We start from the raw sequence: 18,692 nt of genomic DNA, 5'->3' as shown, positions 1-18,692 counted from the left end.
GCGGCCGGCTCCCTTCTGTGCTTTTACGGCCAACAAGCTCGCTTAAGAACACAACAACTCAGCTGAGGACACACTTTGCCTTTGCGCGGGCCGTAAAGTCAACCGGGGCCACGCCCACACTTTTTTTTTTCGGCGCCATTCGTGGAAGGTTGATCCGTCACACACGCAAGCCGAGTTTTTTTTTTTTTATATTGACCGTATTTTTACTTACAATCGAAAGCAGCTTGTCATAGCTGAGGAGTTGTTTTCTATATAATAAGCGAGCAGACTGAACCAACGTCCGAGTCCGTTCCGGTTCACGCGCAGGAATGCTGCTAAAACCGAGAGGATCTTGTAAATTGTGTCTCCAGCTGATTCAATTAAGAATGGCAATGCGTACCTTGCCGAGTGTTCCGGTTAGAGAACGCGTAAATGTATTGTTTTATTTTTTTTTTATGAATTGCAATTTTTTAGCATATACACACAATCATTAACGGTGAAACACGGGTGCTGTGCAACTTCAGGTATTTATTGTCAAATGAACACTAGCCTAGCTTCGTGCGTGGTTAACTTGACACTGGTGAGGCGTTCACTGACCGCTGAAAATGTGGGAAATCTCACACACTCAACGCGCAACAAAAATATAAACACAGGAGTATATGAACATGAGATTTATTCTGTTTTGCTATCGTATTTACATTGTTGCTGAAGTAGAAAATTTGAGAAAATTTGAAAATTCGGGGTGTTATGGGTCTCATATTTGGGGAATTATGGAATTTCACTCACTAATTCAACTTTCCCCATTGAAATGAATAAAAATTCAATTAATCCGTTCGAGCTACTCCAGATGTCGCTTTATGGTAATATTGTGAAATCATCATCATCATTTTTTTTTTTAATTTCAAGCCTCCCCAATCAATCTCTTCTTTTTTTTTTTTTTTTCGGGGGGGGGTGTGGCTGCGTGACCTTGCAACAAATGGTCCAATTACGCAAGGTATAGCAGCAGGCTGCCCACATTCTTTGCTTAACCCCTCATGCTGCCTCAAACACACACACACACACACACACACGTTCGCACACACTTACTCAAGCGTGCACTAGCAAGGGGTCAAAGTTCACCGCACACTGCGCTGTGCTTGTTAATTTTTTTTTTTTTTTTTTTTGCCTCCAATTTGGTGGCTTAACGACCGCCGCGGGGGTGAAAAGCACTGGGCGCGCAGGTGCCATAAAAACGCATCATAAAGCTTCTTTTTTTGCGCCACATTGAAGCCAAACAATAGAAATCTGTTGCGTCACAAAGTTGGATGTCAGGCTTGTTTGCGTCTGGCCCATTCCCGATTTTTAGTTTTTTTTCAATTTTTTTTTCTACATTTAACCCTTGTGGCATTATATTACAAATTATGGAAATTCCTTTGTTTTTTTAAAATTATTTATCATAAAAGAATCAATGGGAAAAAAACACGATGGAGCAGACATTTGCAGAAGATGATTAAAATGTGTAAAATTTCCAAATGCAACCGTTCTGACATTTTTAGAGCTGGGCGTGCGAGATTTTGTGTGCAAAACTAATCATTGTCCAAAATTTGGACCATACAAAACCATAATAATAAAAATTTTTGAGATGCGTTTTAATAGGATTTATGACATTGAGTTTCCGGCGATTTTTGCGACATTCCGTTGAGCGGCGGTCAAACTATGTCAGCAAACAGAAAATTCTTTTATGATGTGTGTTTCAACTCAAGACAATAGGTGGCGGTAGAGACCAGTTAAGGTGTCATCGTCACTTCACGGGATACAAAGAAAGACCATCCCATTTTTTCAATTTTTTTTGTGGGTGTTAATAAATTGAACCTACATATTTATGAAAATAAATATCCTAAATAACTTTAACTTTTACGCCTTTTAAAGCATTTACAAAATTCGGAATTAACTGCAATGCGTACAGTTAGCAAAGCGGGGGCACAAGGGTTAAATAAACCCCTTGATTGCGGTTGCCATGGCAACAGATCCAACATCACACTGCGTCCCAGATCCATCGTTTAGTTTGCCAAAATCGTCCTTTGATTACAAAGGTTCCTCTTTACGCGCCGCACCGGCATTGGACCGGATCATTTTTCCGAGGCGTCCGTCAATCAAACAAAGTGGAATCGGGCTCAAAAGTGACCGCTGATATCGGATCCGCTCCTTTCATCATACAATTTATTGATAACGTGATAATAATGTATTATTCATTTAACCCTGTCCTGACATTATGCTGTACTGACACATGAGGATTTGGAAAAGGCGCGGAAGAGCTGACACTTCCCAACACCATCTGCTGGTGTGTGCGTGTGTTTGTAGGTGGGTGTCCTTGGTTTTTGCTGCATGGTGGAAACCATGTCACTGGTTTTACAGTCTTTGTGAGGACATTTTTGGCGGCCCCCTGACTTGGTTTTAGGGTATAAATATTTAAACTTGATTTTTGGGTTAGGTTAGGCCAATGCTTTCCAAATAGTGCGGCGGGGCCCCCTGGGGGTGCGTGAGGTGATGCCAGGGGGGGGCGCGGATGAAAAGATTTGTTTTTGCCATGTGAAGTGTAATTGTGATCAAATAAGGATTGGTATTTTGACTTTGATGCACTTGGGTTTTTTTCTGCTTAGACAACACTTTAACCTGATGAAATGCTCTAAAAACGTCATTAACAGTTGTTGAAAATGTCATTTATATTACTTTTTCCTTCCTGGGGGGGGGGGCTTTGCAAAATATAATTGAGAAGCACTCGGTGAGGGTTAGGCAATCTGTTGTGGTCAAGTTTAGGGGCTAGTAAATGCATGTCAAAGGGATGTCCCCGTTGTGATAGAAAAATCCCCTTGTGTGTGTTTGTGTGTGTGTGTGTAGGAGGAGGCAGAAGCAGGACATATGGCCTGTGAACCTTCTCACAGAACATGATGGGGGGGAGGTCGCAGTGTTTAATATGCAGATTCCAAATCATCTTTTTGCTTACTTAGTTGACATCTTGTTTAGGAGCACGTTGTTGCCACGGCGATGTCCTGGATTAGCCTCTCTTTTCTTCGCAGAATCGCTTGCCTCTTTTTCGGTGCTCTATAACCACTCAGCTCATCTATTTTTTTCTTTTGGATGTGAAATCCTTATTTGTTCACTGTCAAGACCTTTTTTTTTTTTTTACTTCTACAGTTGTCATTGGAAGTAGGGATGGGAGTACAGAAAAAAGACAAGCAAAAATAATCATAATTTCAAGTGTCATCTGTAATTTTTATAATGTTTGGTCAGCTACAGGCTTCAATTTAATTCGACTCCCGGACGCGGTTAATATAACCGCAGCAATCCGTTAGACTACAGTCAAAGGAAATGGGAACCGGAAGGGACAACAGTACAGTTACTACTATACATATAAGGGTTAATAATTTAAGATTTAAGTAAATATGTGTTTTTTACACTAATAAGAAAACACCATCCATAAATGGCAACGATTGAGTTATAACTTCCTGACATCCGGCCTCGTAAAAATGGATCTTTGACCAAAATATCCGCCGATGGTAGATGTATGGAAATTGTTTGCTCTAGAATTGCACAAGTTTGTTGCGGAAAGGACAAATCAGGTCAACGCAACAGCCTTTTTAAAGGGAGCATCACGGCCAGTAAAAAGCCTTCCCCTGGCTACCCGCTCCCGTAAACAGGAAGTCAAGTGTATCATTGGCCTGCTGCTGCCGCCGAGATGCGGCAAGCTGTCCGTTCTCCTGCGACAGGTGCAGCATTTCTCACAGTGCCGCCAAAGACCCTTTAAATCGCTGGCTGTCCGTTTCCCCGCCGACGCTAGTAATCACGTTTGTGGCCTAGCCTTACGCGGCAAATAGTGGATGAACGCGCCGTAGCGGAGGCGATCAAAATTCCCTTTATACCCGTTGGGGTCGGTATCGAGTTCCGATGCGTTTGGCGGTTTTATTGAGAACGATAAGCATGGTCGCGCTTGGCCAGACTGAAAGTTTTGGGCAGCTGCGGCCTTACAACCAAACGACTGGCAGTGAATGGCCGTTGAAAATATGATGCGAAATGTCAGAGAGAAGTTTCAAAAAAGTGATCAGTAGGAATGGCGACGCCGACACGAGCCAAGGAACTCAGACCGTTGCTCCTGATAAACTATCTACTCAAGGTGAGATTTTTCCACTTTTTTTTCCAATCTCACTCGTTTTGGAAGAAAGCCACTGACATCAAATTGGCATTCGATTAATTATCGGTATTGATTATTGACAAATATCGGAAATCAGTTTAAAACCATTAAATTAAGGGTACTATGTATCATAATTGGCGGCTCTGCGGCGCCGCGGATAGCACGTCCGCCTCACTGCTCAGGGATCCGAGTTCAGGGCTCCACTCTCCCTGCGTGGAGTTTGCATGTTCTCCCCAAGCCTGCGTGGGTGCTCTCCGAGCACTCCGGCTTCCTTCCATAGTCCAAAAACACGAATAGAAGGTACGAAATTGTCCTTAGGTATGATTGGGTACCTTGTTGGTCTCTGTGTGCCTTGCGATTGGCTGGCAACCAATTCAGGGTGTCCCAAAGTCAGCTGGGATAGGCACCGGCAAGCCTGTGACCCTTGTGAAGGGAAGCGGCTATAAAAAGTAAACGGATGTATCTTAATTTTCTGTTTTCTTTATAGGAAAGTCAATTCATCTGAGTGCCTGAAATATTTTTTTTGGTGAACGTCCACTCGATGATTGCATGAACCACTTCACTAGTTTGTGTGTAAATGCAGATTGTTTGTCATTGCTATTTTTGGAGATTGCGGTTGAAAATATGTTGATCCAATCACATTAACCGCCTCAACTTGGTGAGTCATACCTTGCTAGTTTTGGAGCTAGCTTGATGACTTGTTCCTTTTTTCCCGGGAATTTAGTCTGCAGAAAACAGGCGAATTTCAACTTCCGATTCACTTATTCCAATTTTTCATATATATTCGACTAAATTCGTGGGGTGAAAAAGTTTTTCTGCAAAGTGGGACAGATGGTCTACGTTCAGAATAATTAAAACCCATAGCCTCATTTTACAGCTAAGCAAAGTTCAGGCCTGTTTTTTTTTTGTGTTTGTTTGTATATTTGTGCGTCTTTAGCCAACTTAAAGTGGGGCAGCTGGAAGAGAGAGCGTTTTTGCAAACATCTTTGCACACCAGATATAACGTGTCTACTCGGGCTGCTGAGGGAAAAAAAAAAATTTGGAACTGATGCATCCCAGCCGTGTGATTGAGTGGTTTCTAGGCCACGTCCGCGGCGCAAATTCGTCTCGGTGCTCCTTTCCCGGCCTCGTCCTCGCCGCGTTCTTCTAGCTGTCGAGCGGCGGAACAAAACATCATCTATCGCCCGGCAAACTTTTTCACGTCGCTGCCGGCGCGCTTGTGCAGGAGGAGAAGAAAAAGAAATGGCGTCAACGTTTGTGGAAAGGGCTGACGTGCGGAAATCAGCGGTGAACAAGTTGTAGCAAGACTCGCTAGCACGAGATGGTCAATCCCAGTGCGTGCGGTTGTTTGGAGAAGGTTGTCTGGGGTACAAATTTGCTAGAAGGACACTGCCATCAACATTACAATTTAAAAGGAGAATTTTAGGAGTACAGGTACTCTATTTTCTGCATAATAAGGTGTTGAATTTTCTCAAAAACTGACAGTGCGCCTTATAATCCGGCACACCTTATGCGGTGCATTAACAGGAGTTTTGCATTTTAGGGGGGACGAAAAATTAAAATTACATAATCGCTATCTACATTCTTCAATTTTTACCGCTGCAGTACAGTTATAAATGTATTTTTTACAATAATTTTTAACATCCTGTTTGAAATTTTGATACGCAATAAATGCTCCACTTTTGAAACATTTTATTTTAGGAGAAAACGCAAAAAAACACGTTTTTTTGTGAAAGAAAGCATGATCTTAGAAAATAATCCAGAATCTGTTTTAAAATCAACAAAAAATAAGGTTTTTGGTTGCAATTTGATAAAAAAAAAATCTAGTATAATGATTCATTGAATCATAGTTACATTCTTTTAAATGCTTGATTCATTTTTGCATTGATCCAAAGTCTTTTCATGTCATCAAGAAATAATTTTTCTTCATTCTTTAGATAGTACTTTCCACAAATCATCCTTATGAATAATTTCTGATTGAAATGTTTGACAGACTTATCTGATTGCTTTGTTGACATTCTCTTTCGCACAGCTCCATCTAGTGGATGCATAACGCAACCACAGCAACTGCTGTAGCTTCTATTCTACGCACCATATAATGCAGTGCACACTATATATGAAACTTTATTTTAGTACTTCAGGAACTAGAAATAACCAAATTCCCTTAGTATTTAATTACCTAAGATTATTGATCACCTTAGTCCGTAATTACCCCAGGTAATTAATTACATTAAGGCTTAGTTCATTTAGTACCAGGCATTTTTAGACCTTCTTTCGGCCAAACACTTGAAAAATTGAGAAGAAAAATGAAGAATTGCCTCTGGCCTCCACCCAAAAAGTGTGAGAATCCTAAAAGTGAAATTCTTGAAATTCTGTCCCTCTCCCAAAGACTTTTCGCACATCTTCACGTCACTGCCCAAGGAAGAATTCCGCATCCGTGCGCTAATCCGCTTGGCGGCCCAGGCAAAACGGAAACATAACAAATACGCCAGGTTCCAGTGACTCGCCATGTGCGTCACAGAAGAAAAAAAAAAAGACCTGGCAGCCATTCCCGTCCTCTTTAATTCGCGGCGGTGATTATCAAACCGAAACCGGAGTCTTCGTCCCGGCGCCCGAGATGGAGAAAACGATCCGAGCGCTGTATATTTTCTGACGCGATCCAATTAGGAGACCTGTTATTTCTTTAAAAGTGACGTGTGCGGTTTAGTAACCGCAAACAGAAGTCAGGAAGAGAAAGTGGAAAATGCGTGCTGAGAGGAGACGATCTGGACGACATATCGCAATTATGTCAGAACGTACAAGCGTAACCGGATTATTGGGAAACCCGAGTTAAATCACGTTAGTTACAAATGGACTGGAAATCAAATGTCTGAAGGCCGCCTCAGCCCGTTGAGAACCACCGCTGTAGAAGAGACGATGATGGATTCATTTCATACGTCCAACCATGGAAGCGCGGTGCGAAAGTGGTTCCATGTCTGCCCCGCAGTTCTGACTATCGTGTTAAGAGAAAGTCTTGTTTTCACTTCCTCAAAAGTGAGATTGTACCGTACGAACATTCGGCTCCCATTTCATGACGGCGATAGAGAGAATCAGCTGCTGAATAATACCAGGAGGACCAAAAACATGATTTGAACCCTGAAACCTTGAACTGTTAGTGGAACCTTTCAGTCATTGTGACGTTTGGCAAAAAAAACATAACTCTCAAAATCCTTGGCTTTGCGGAAGACTTAGCGCTTTGGAATGATTTTCTGCAGCTTGAAGTGAAACGTGAGCGCACGCGCTGGCAAAAGGACACGGACAAAAGCTCCGATGGAAAATCTGTCAAAATTTGACTGCCTGACAAAGCGTGATTACAAACGCCCGTCGTCGCTGGATTCGCTCGTTGTTACAGATGGTGTCTCGCTACTACTCGCAAACGGCTACATGCAGGAACTTGAAATTCTGGCAAAACATGCATCTTTTCTGTGTTGATTGTGCTATTACTTTTGTGGTCAATCCAACACATGGCAGGACAATTTCAAGGTCATCTCTTTAAGGGATCTCACAAATTTCTTGCCGATTCATTTCCTAATTTTAAAGGAGCTGCTTCATGGTTATCCAACTTTTTGGACCTTTTATCTATTTTAGAATCATAATTACCATATTTGTTGGAGTTTATTTCTACAAGGCGAGTTTTTCTTTCTCGTTTTCCACCTCAACAATAAAAACAATAAAAATGGTTCTCGACATTTCAGAAGTAGATACGAGCTATCGCCGAGGTAAAAGCGGTGGCATTACTGATTACCATCTGGTTCTCTCCTGGATGGTTTTGCTTGTTTGTTTTGACTAAACGAGGGTCAGATTGCATCAGCACGGAGACGCGGGTCGGCTTTTTCCATAAGTGCTAGACTGGAGAGAAAGTCAGGTGTCTGGGAACGACACAGTAGTGATAACACGGGAATTTAAACAAGGTAACCCGTGGTTGGTTTACAACATAGCATCTGTTTTGCTCCGTGCAAATTTTCGCTCTTGCAGTCTTGATGTATTCTAATGTCTGTATTGCACATTCTGAATCAATAGTGAATTTTTTCTTTGTACAAGACCACACTTGTATCTCAAATCATCTTTCCCCATGCAATAAATGGTAATGGAATTAATTTGTTCCAGTCCAGGCCTTATCGGGGTTTCATACAGCCATTTTTTTTTTTCCTTCAGATTATCAAATATTTGACATCTGCTTTTCATTTTCGATCCCCGGCGATAACACGACCGGTTTGTACTGTTGACTGACAGACTGATTGAACATTGGCAACGTTTTTAAATGGCACCTTCTAAAGTAACACCACTAATTACGCCCTTTCACATCACCATAATTGATCTCGTCACAAGGCAGCCAGATTGTGTAATTTAATACAGATTGAGACCTCCCCCTGGTGCTAACACAGCTATGCTTCCAAAATTAGCAATCAGACGCCCACATAGTTGTTTGTGCGTTTGCGTTGTGGATTTTTACGTGCAAATTCGACCTCCGTGACACACAGTGGCAAAAAGTACTCACAGTTTGCTAAAAGTCCTGATGGTTATGTAAAAAATGTATTTTTGTACATATGTATTTTATACTGTGGTCAACAGTGGTCGTGGACATTGATTTGATAACAGAGGCTACGTGATCGCGGGTATTCCCCGCTCCATGTTTTGGTCACTCTAGAAACACGCAAAATTTCAATCAAGCAGGCAAACAACTTCTCAATCGTGATATGATTTGTATTTTGTTACTTCCCACCCCCGGCGTCACCTCTTTGACCGGGATCCCGGATTCGTATGCGCTCCCTACTCCACGCCTGCCCAGGAGCTTGGGATTGATGGCGGACAAGAGGTCAGCACATAATCACCACTGTTGAATATGGAGGAGGTGCGCTGTCTTTTTACGCTTTGCACGAAGCGGTGCCCAAAAAAAAAAAAGATAAGGAGCCCTCCTCCGCCTTGTCCTCGGGGACCCACCGGCTCTCATCTCAAGGTTGGAGCTGGAAGGTGGTAGTGGGGGTGTGACGCTTTGGTCGCTTAATGAAAAGGCTAAGACCAATTATTGGTTGACAGCCACCACACCCAAAACGACCCTCACGGGAGAACATTTTCAACCGCCGCCATCTAACCATATTTGTGATTCTGGACAGTTTCGACTCCTTGCCATTGCTCAACCATGTGATCTTTTGCCTTAAGAGCCCATTGTGTTCTTCGTTAGTCAACATTAAAAAACAAAAATACAAAAAATCCAACAGTATATAATGTATAATCCCTTGTTATTATCAACGATTTTAACCCTTGTGCAGTATTTTGACCTTTACATCAAAGGCATATCACATCAAAAGGAAAGCGTTGAAAAAAAGACACCAAGGGGCTGAAATTTCACCCAGATGGTGACAACATATCAACGTTCAACTTGGCCTGACCACTTAGCTATCACAGTACCAGAAGTGCGCCATCTTTTGGATAAAACGTCATAAAAATGATTTGGAAGAAAATGACCCAAAATAATCAAAATCCTGCACATGGCTTAAAATGATAGAAATGTTGTCTCAGAGTTAGTAAACTATAAATCAAAACTCAAACATAAATCATAGATATTCAGCTGTTTATTTCAGTTATAGAGCGTGTATACATTTATGGTAATCATTATTTGGGTACGGGCCAATAGAGGGGACCGTTCGGCGGAAACGCAAATTGAACAGGGTAGCGCAAAAAACGATTAAGAATCAAGAAGCGATCTCAAAGACCGTGAAGCGGCGTCGATTTAATTTTAGGCTATATTCAACAAAATTCACAATTTCGAAGCGTGAAATACATAATAGAACTGAATATCACGCTGCAAAAGATTGTTTTGCATTTTTGTCAGAACGGCGATTCCTGGAGACACGGAGTTTTAGAAATTCATCGAAAATAAACAAGATTTCAATCTCCGGTTTTCTGCGCAGAAAAAAACCACTTCAACTAAAATAGATGATCATATTTTTTCAGTCCATACATGCGGGCGATATTTTTACAAACTATTGACCGTTATAACATGTCATAATCTCTTGCTAACCTTCGCAATGCTACGCTAACGTTCGATTAAACGTGACATTTTGGGGGTCTCGGGAAAAATGAGGATTTTGGAGATAGGAGGATTCTTCCCAACACCCGCGATATAATCCTAGATTGAGGAAAGGGTATTGCGTGTGTCTTCACGATCATTAATTTTCACAAATCCAACGCTGTTGAACGGAGCAGCTGTCGTCGTTCCAACTTCCGAAGGAAAGAGAGGATTTGCCCTGGATTTCACCGCAGTCCTGATTCCGGAAGTTGTTGGGCTGCCCGTTCTGCCAGAAACTGTTACACAGTGCAAATCATGAACAAATTCCCACCTCAGCAAAAAATACACGCAGGTTGCATCATATTGAACTGCCTGTGATATGATTTTGAAAAATGATTATTCTTACTTCCCCCACCCACCCTTAAAACTAAGCGAAGTAAAATCCAGAAGTGAGAGAGAGCACTTTGTCGGGAAACGTTGTGGTGTTGAAAAAAGTACGGACTTACCTCATAGTGAGCGGAGTCCCATCCACCCAAATCCACTTTCCTTCTTCGGTATGATCGCTCACGCCGATCCAGGCGTGCTGGCCTTGTCCCAACAAACCATTGAGGAATGTCTGTTTGTAAAAAACGAAAATTCTCACAGATGGAACTGCAATCTGCCCAAATTCATACGTACCGTATTTTCCGCACTATAAGGCGCACCTAAAAGCCTTCAATTTTTTTTTTTAAAAAGCTAATGGTGCGCCTTATTATCAGGTGCCAAGCTGTGGCTCGGGGCCGAAAATGGCCCCCGAGCCACAGCTTGGACACCATTTGTTCCAGTTTAAAGACAATTCAATTTAATTGGTACCTAGTGTAAACCTGTTTGAACAGCCCCCAGCTCCCATTTTCCAATCTCCGACTTTGAAAATGATGCTTGAAACGAATTTTTTTTTTTTTTTATCGTACGGATTTGTTGCCCGGCCCGACATATTCGTTCCACGGTTACTGAAGAACATCTAGATTTAAATTGGGGCCACATCGCCCGGCCCCGATAAGCCAAAAAGCAGCATGTTTTTCCACGGGAATTCCTTGGTGATGACGTTTCATTTCGCGCCGCAGTTTCACGCCAGCTCGTGCCAGATGTAGCAAATATACGAAAGTCCGTGATACAGAAGTTGTCTGTGGGTCTCACCTGTTCCTGCCTGCTGTTGATGACAACCAGATCGGCTCCCCTACTGATGCAATCGCGTCTACTCTCTGCCCAGTTTTTACTCCAACTCGACACGAAGTAGCAGCTGCTGCCAAACTTTTTCCAGCCCACTCCGCACAGCATACCTAAAGAACGTCAACAAAACCCAAAGATTTACGTCAGCGTCGGGTTACTCGGCCGGTTACCCAAAGCGGTCTTACCGCTCATCTTGGCGGCCATCTTGTCCGCGCTCTTCTGCAGCTCGCTGTTCTCCGTCTCCAAGCGGCTCTGATTTCTGCGGAGTTGCTCATGCTCATCGCGCAACGTCTCGCAGTCGTCGTTCGTTTTTTGTCTTTGCAGCAGACTGTAGTTCAACTGACACAAATGATATCTTCTGCCCACCCATGTGTTATTTCTTTCTGCGTGGCGCTTTTCAATCTCCAGCAAAGTGTAATTTTTCACTAAATTGGTGTATAAGAACTTATACAAATCTCTCTCTGCAGCTGCTCTGCTCTTATTGGTTACAAGGACCTCTTTCTCCTCAACAAGGGACGCGTAACGGTTCTGTAGCTGATCTTTCTCGCGTCTCAGTGAGGAGTAGGTGCGTTGTAACTGGTCTTTCTCATTTTTCACATTGTTGAAGCGGGACTTCAGCTCATCTCTTTCGGTCGTCAAATTGGTTTTCGTCATCAGGAGGAGCTGCTTCTCCTTACCGAGGGAATTGTAACTCTTCTGTAACTGCTCCTTTTGTTTCACGAGGGATTCGTAACTGGCCCGCAACTGGTCTTTCTGTCTTCTCGTTGAAGCGAAATCGCGTTGCAACTGATCTTTCTCGTTCTTCACGCCGTCCAATCGGGACTTCAGCTCATCTCTTTCGGCCGTCAAATTGGTTTTCGTCGTCAGGAGGAGCTGCTTCTCCTTACCGAGGGAATTGTAACTCTTCTGTAACTGCTCCTTTTGTTTCACGAGGGATTCGTAACTGGCCCGTAACTGGTCTTTCTGTCTTCTCGCTGAAGCGAAATCGCGTTGCAACTGATCTTTCTCGTTCTTCACGTCGTCCAATCGGGACTTCAGCTCATCTCTTTCGGCAGACAAGGTGGTTTGGGAGGTCTGAAGGCCTTCCTTCTCTTTAACCAGGGAGTCGTAACCGTTCTGTAACAGATCCTTGTCCCTCCGCAGCGAAGTGTAATCGCGTTGCAATTGGTCTTTCTCTTTTTGCACATTGTCCAAGCGGGACTTGAAGTCATCTCTTTCCCTAGCTGTATCGGTTTTACTGGTTTGCAGAAGCTCTTTAACTTTCGCAAGGGAATCGTATCTGTTCTGTAGCTTGTCTTTCTCTTTAGCAAGAGATTGGTAACTTGCCTCGAGCTGGTCTTTCTCGCTTCTCAGTGAGGAGTAATGCCGTTGCAACTGGTCTTTCTCTTTAATCACATTGTCCAGGCGGGACTTGAAGTCATCTCTTTCTGCAGCTGTATCGGTTTTACTGGTTTGCAGAAGCTCTTTAACCTTCGCAAGGGAATCGTACCTGGTCTGTAGCTTGTCTTTGTCTTTAGCAAGAGATTGGTAACTCGCCTGTAGCTGGTCTTTCTCGCTTCTCAGTGAGGAGTAATTGTTCTGTAACTGGTCTTTCTCCACTTTCAGATGGTCAAAGCGGGACTTGAGCTCAGCGATCATAGCGGTTTGACTGGTTTGAAGGCCTTCGTTCTCTTTAATGAGGGAAGCGTAGCTGTGCTGTACCTTATCTCTCTCTTCAACAAGAGACGCGTAACTCGTTCGTAACTGGTCTTTCTCCATCCTCAGTGAAGAGTAATCGCTCTGTAACTGGTCTTTCTCCTTTTGCATTTTGACGAAGAGGGTCTTGTACTCATCCCTTTCAGCAGCCACGGTATTTTTACTGGTTTGAAGGCGTTCTTGCACTTTAACGAGGGTACTGTAGTTGCTTTGTAACTGGTCTTTCTCCTTAATGAGGGATTCGTAACTAGCCTGTAACTGGTCTTTCTCGATCCTCAGTGAAGAGTAATTGCTCTGTAACTGGTCTTTCTCCTTTTGCATTTTGACGAAGAGGGTCTTGTACTCATCCCTTTCAGCAGCCGCGGTATTTTTACTGGTTTGAAGGCGTTCTTGCGCTTTAACGAGGGTACTGTAGTTGCTTTGTAACTGGTCTTTCTCCTTAACGAGGGATTCGTAACTAGCCCGTAACTGGTCTTTGTCTGTCCCCAGTGCGCTATTCAAGCTTTGTAGCACATCATTCTCCTTATTTAGGAGGCTGTAATTGGCCTGCAAAACATCACGCTGCTGCTTCACACTCTGGATGTCGGTCCTCAGCTCGTCTCTTTCGGCGGTTAAAGTCATTTTGCCGGCGAGGAGTTGATCTCTCTCTGCCACCAGAGAATCGTAGTTGGTCTGCAACTGGTCTTTGTCGTTTGTTAGGTTATTCAACATGACCTCAAGCTGCGTTCTTTCCACCGTTAGGTTATTTAACATGACCTCAAACCGGTTTCTTTCTACGTGGTCTCTGATCGTGGGAAAGATGTCGTTGTGGACATGGTGGTCTGGTTTTTTCGCCTGGTTCTCCATTGAAAAACCGGGCAATATCTCATCTGTAAAAATGCATTCAAAATGTTGAAATCGGCGGCAATCAAAAAAACCCCTGCTTGCTCATTTTGAGCGTGACGTACAGTAGATGAATTGTCCAACGTTACCAGCCAGTAGGACGGCACACAGCAAACTAAGACTCACAGTGACACACCTGGATGACTTTTTTCTTTCTTGAAAGTTCACTGAATTCATTGGAAGGAAAATACTGTCATTTTACTACAACAACAAAATCAACCATTATTACTTCTAATCCCAAAACAAATCCATTACAAAATATCTATTCAAATAAATGATGAATACATAAAGACATTAAGCATACACAGTTGACAAATCTAAATATGTGTATTGATAAACACAATAATACATTAGCATGGGAGTGCTGTCAGGTAAACCCCGCCTTAATTTGTCGATTACGTTAGTACATTACCTCCAGTGGTGAGCCCTTGCATCGTTAAGTTCTTTTTTAAAAAGGCACAATCATCGAGTTCCATGGAATCCATTTTTATCTGTATTTTCAGGTCGGAAAGGGGACATTTGCATATTGGTTTAAAAAGGGAATCAAAAAGAATGTCGTGAATCGTAATAGTTTTAAAATTTTGTAGTCTTGCCGATAGTAAAAAATGATCCAGATTTTGTGAAAAGACACTTAAACAGTAGACATAATAAATGCTAATAAATGCTTTAACAAAAAAAACAAGTCTTTACTCAATTCAACAAGAGACATGAATCACCATCCAAAAGCGACTTTTTAATAAATTTACTTACATTCCTTTCCATGCTAGTTTCAGTCAATTAAAGTTCTCTTGTTTCAAAACTATGGATTTTTCCTTTATCTAATTCACATCAGTTTACCGTGATAAATCCGTAAAACGTCCTCACCTAACCCAAACCTAAAACGTTTATGTGGTTCTGCTTTCGCAGTAAATCTATTTTTTCCTTAATAGCACTGCAGACAGGAGGTGTTCGTGGGCTCTGATTGGATGCAAGTGAACGCATCTATATTTACAGTTTTCGATGATCCGCGCAACTGGAGTTCATTGACTTCCGGGCGTCATATTTAGGGAAGCAGTTCTTTTTTCCTATTTTGCTTCAAACTAGTTCGAATCTGTGCTTTCGCTTCCCTTTTTTTTGCTTCATGTCAATCAGATCAAGTGGAAAAAAAAATCGAATTTTTTCCCAATAAAAGGGCAAAGTTGCAAACTCATTGTTTCCCACAGAAAGTGCAGTTTTGGTTTTGTTTTCTATTCTCGAATGAACTCTAGCTTTAACTTTCACTCTCCTCAAAGCATTTTTACAGTTTTGGCAGTAAACAAGCTTCATAAGTTAGCTTTAGCATTCAAGTTAATTTAGTTCCAAAACACAAGTACGCAAGTTAGACCAAAATAAGCCAAGGTTATTTTTATGTAGAGATTCTCTAAACATTTGACATTCATTCCTTGTTACACTTTTCTCTTTGACGTGGATTCAAGTAGCTATCTGATGCTAACGTAGGGCTAGCTTGCTACTGTCAATAGTTTTTGCAGTCGAGGTGCTGAAACTAGTTTCCTGAAAGCACAACTAAGCATTAAAATCTGACTGAAGTTTACGATAAAATATCGAATGGAAAGTCAATAGAAACCCAAAACGTTACAATTTTGACTGAGCTTTATGCTACTAAGCTAATAAATAACATTTCAGCAAATACTTCATGACTTCTCCTTCAGACATCAAATAATACCGATAACAAAATGATGATGAAATTAGTGAAACTTTATGAGTAACATTTGATTATTTGACGGAAAGTTAGCGCTCATCGCCGCAATCTAGTAAGAAATCCAAGTACGAGCCCCAATGCTTATAAAATGAAGTGCAAGTGTGAAGACAAATGGAGTTCCGCTAAGCTTTGAGGCCGGCGTTGAGATTTAACAGCCGGCGGTGTGGATCCTGGCAAAAAGACAAATAGGATTAATGTGCCTTAAAGTCACAGTTCATTATCAGACAGGGGAGGAAGCGGAACGTTTTGAACGCGGCGGGATCAGCCTCACTCCGACAGAGTAAATCAAATGTGGATCAAGGAGGAAACGGGCGTCGCGTTTCAACACGGGTTTCAATCATCCCTCGACTGGGAACAGCCAGCCGGATGATTTAGTTCTCTTTTCAAGGCCACAATTAGATGCATAAACGCACTCGGAAGAATATTAAAGTCTGAGTAAGGAGGCTTGATGTTTAGATGTGCGTTTGAAAACTGGGTTTTATTACCTTTTAATTATTTTCAGTGTTTTGTTCAGCCGTAGAGTTATTCCTAAAAAATGGTGTCCTAGTTTGAGTCTATTTCTGCTTTTGGTCCGTCTGCCTTTTTTCATAGCACAACGAAACCTGTAGCGCTGCGGTTCCAAAACCAATTTTCAAAGGAACGAAAGAAAAAGGCTTTGGATGAAGCTCAGGTGGACGAGAAGCCCTCGGGGTGCCGTTAGGGCTCATAAAGGCCCAGTGTGTCTTGAGATAATCGTGACGCGCGAGTCCTTAGAAGAGTGGGAGCGCACAGACCTTGTTTATCGCATTCCTGCAATTTGATTGACACCTGTGGTCAGTGAGTCACAGGTACAGGCCCGGTCTTAACACCTCCACCACCTGCAGCCTCCGACGCTCAACGGGCTTGGGAAAATAGCTGTGACAGCTAACAAGGCATCGTTTCAAAGTCAGCCAATCAAAACTGCTATCAGAGTCTTTCGTGTTTCTAGTCTGTGTCTGGTCTGTTTCTGTCTAACACGTATGAGTCTCCCAATTTCAAGGGGTGAAACTGTTCAAGTTGAAGTGAATCTTTCAAGTCCGCAGAGTTAGCGGGGAGTCCCACTTTCTTGACTCGTTCTTCCAAAAAATCATTTGTGTCCTAAAGGTTTACGAGTTTCTACCAACTCAAGTCAGTCTCCAAAGTTAAAGGAATCATGTGAGTCAGCAGTTTACGGGGAGTCCATTTTTTTGAGTCAATCTTTCAAATATACAAAATCGTTCGTGTCTGGGCTTTACGAGTTTCTACTAACTCAAGCTAGTCATCCAATTTAACGGAACGTTCTTGTGAGTCCATCAACTTAGTCAAGGGTTTCAGCTGAGTCTGCTCATCGGGATTAGTGACCCAAATTAAAATACTTGAGTCTCATCAAGACGACGATCGTTTGAATTCCACGGGTTACCTCATAAACTTCATACCAAAGGAGTCTAGTCTACATCCAAGGTGATTGATTGATGCCTAAGTGTCACACCAGAATCCTAAAGACTTGAAACATGAAAGTTAAGTTAATATTTGGAACCCACTGTTTGATTCCACATCTGTTAGCTCGGATTGCTGCTGCCAAAGCAAATGAACCCGATTCTCACTTTCCCACAAGAAGAAGTACTTGGAAATGTTGATCTTTAACCGGGACACGCGCGGTCCAAAGCTTTTGGATTCCTGCGTCTGGTCCCACCAGGGCATCCCTCGACTATCACAGCTTCATATGCGGTCAAAGGGACCATAAAGGGCGCCGCCAAACCTGTGGCGAGATGGACGTTACAGTCGGTGGACCGAGGCGGCAGGTTGCGATGCAGGTGGGTGGCATTAGCGAGCGCTCCGTCTGACGCATGATGATGAGGCCTCCGGGAGATCAAACGGTAATCGCGGGCTCATCGCGGAGGCCGTTGTTCCCCAGCTATGTGATCATGTTCTGGCCTAAACATTCCCCCTCAAAGCCTTGCCTTTAATTATCCCGAAACACGCCGACAACACAGCGCGGCTTTCTCGTGAGTCATTCCATTGAGTGGCCACCGACCGTTTTGGCTGCCGGCCTAAAGGCTTTCCTCCACGCCGGCCCTGAACTGGACTTGACAGAGAAATCACGTTGGCGGGCGAGAACACGCATTCGTACTCCGCCAAGGTCGGTATTTTATTAGAGGGGCTGAATAGTTTGAGCTATATGTTCTTTGTGATGAGTGGGAGTGGAAAGGCTCGATTTGATGAAACTTGCGTGACTCATAGTTGTCAAAGACTGTTGGTTCTTTTCTGACATCCAGCGTCAAAAACTTTTTATTGGGAATGGGACGAGATCTCGTACGACAAGGTCTCGCAATATTGGATCCTCACAAGATTTCTTGTACCCGCGCAACACAATATCTGTTTTCTTTGGGCTGTTTCTGGCCATGGAGTGTATAGGCTTGGTGATGCTCTGCCATGCGTGGTTTTGGAGTGCCCGGAGAGAACCCACGCAGGCTCGGGGAGAACATGCAAACTCAGCACAGGAAAGCCAGAGCCAGCTGGATTCGAACTCGGGTCGTGCTAACCACTGCTGCACCGAGCCGGCTGACCAAATTTTATGTTCTGTGAAAATGTTGGTTGATATTTCACTAAAAGTTATTTTATAAATACCAAAAGACTCTTTTTTTTAAATCATCTATGACAATATTTTGGTTTTCCAGGTGAAAAAATAGGATGGAAAAATTAGCATTTGCATACTAGATTGCTAATTTAGTTCCGGTCTGTTCAGTGAAAACAAAACATGTTGAAATCCGGAAAATTTTTGCTCGGAATTTGCAGGTTTTTACGAAATTTGCAAACTGTTGAAAATTTTCCAAATATCCCGTCTCGTGGGATTTGTTTCTCGTCTCATCCTTCATTTTTATATATTAGTTTTACTGTGGGACAAACAATCAAACACATAAATAGAAGAGTTGAATCAGTACTTCTACTTCGCTTGGAGTCAATTTTCGCACGAC

The 18,692-nt window shown here is 42.6% G+C and overlaps 1 protein-coding gene across 1 annotated transcript; it reads right to left on the bottom strand.

The window, feature by feature from the left end:
• Positions 1-9,781: 9,781 nt before the first annotated feature.
• On the bottom strand, positions 9,782-17,418 carry LOC148413428 (uncharacterized). The gene is made up of 5 exons (XM_088432037.1): positions 17,322-17,418; positions 11,591-13,969; positions 11,373-11,515; positions 10,703-10,812; positions 9,782-10,492 (listed from the first exon to the last, which is right to left on the bottom strand). Exons 1-5 carry the CDS (start codon positions 17,416-17,418, stop codon positions 10,357-10,359), a joined length of 2,865 nt encoding a protein of 954 aa, XP_088288163.1. The 3' UTR covers positions 9,782-10,356.
• Positions 17,419-18,692: the final 1,274 nt, after the last annotated feature.

This window comes from Hippichthys cyanospilos, chromosome 13, assembly GCF_059441005.1.
Source record: "Hippichthys cyanospilos isolate Australia breed blue-spotted pipefish chromosome 13, RoL_Hcya_1.0, whole genome shotgun sequence".
Lineage (NCBI taxonomy): Eukaryota > Metazoa > Chordata > Actinopteri > Syngnathiformes > Syngnathidae > Hippichthys > Hippichthys cyanospilos.
This window is presented reverse-complemented; position numbering and strand designations above follow the sequence as displayed.

What these genes read in the sequence shown, in the direction of transcription:
- LOC148413428 (XM_088432037.1), bottom strand. Translation starts at nt 17,418, where the DNA reads ATGCCCTGGTGGGACCAGACGCAGGAATCCAAAAGCTTTGGACCGCGC. An exon ending in GTACTTCTTCTTGTGGGAAA is followed by an intron (nt 13,970 to 17,321) that starts GTGAGAATCGGG and finishes GCATTTTTACAG; the next exon opens with ATGAGATATTGCCCGGTTTT. An exon ending in GATGGCCGCCAAGATGAGCG is followed by an intron (nt 11,516 to 11,590) that starts GTAAGACCGCTT and finishes GACGTTCTTTAG; the next exon opens with GTATGCTGTGCGGAGTGGGC.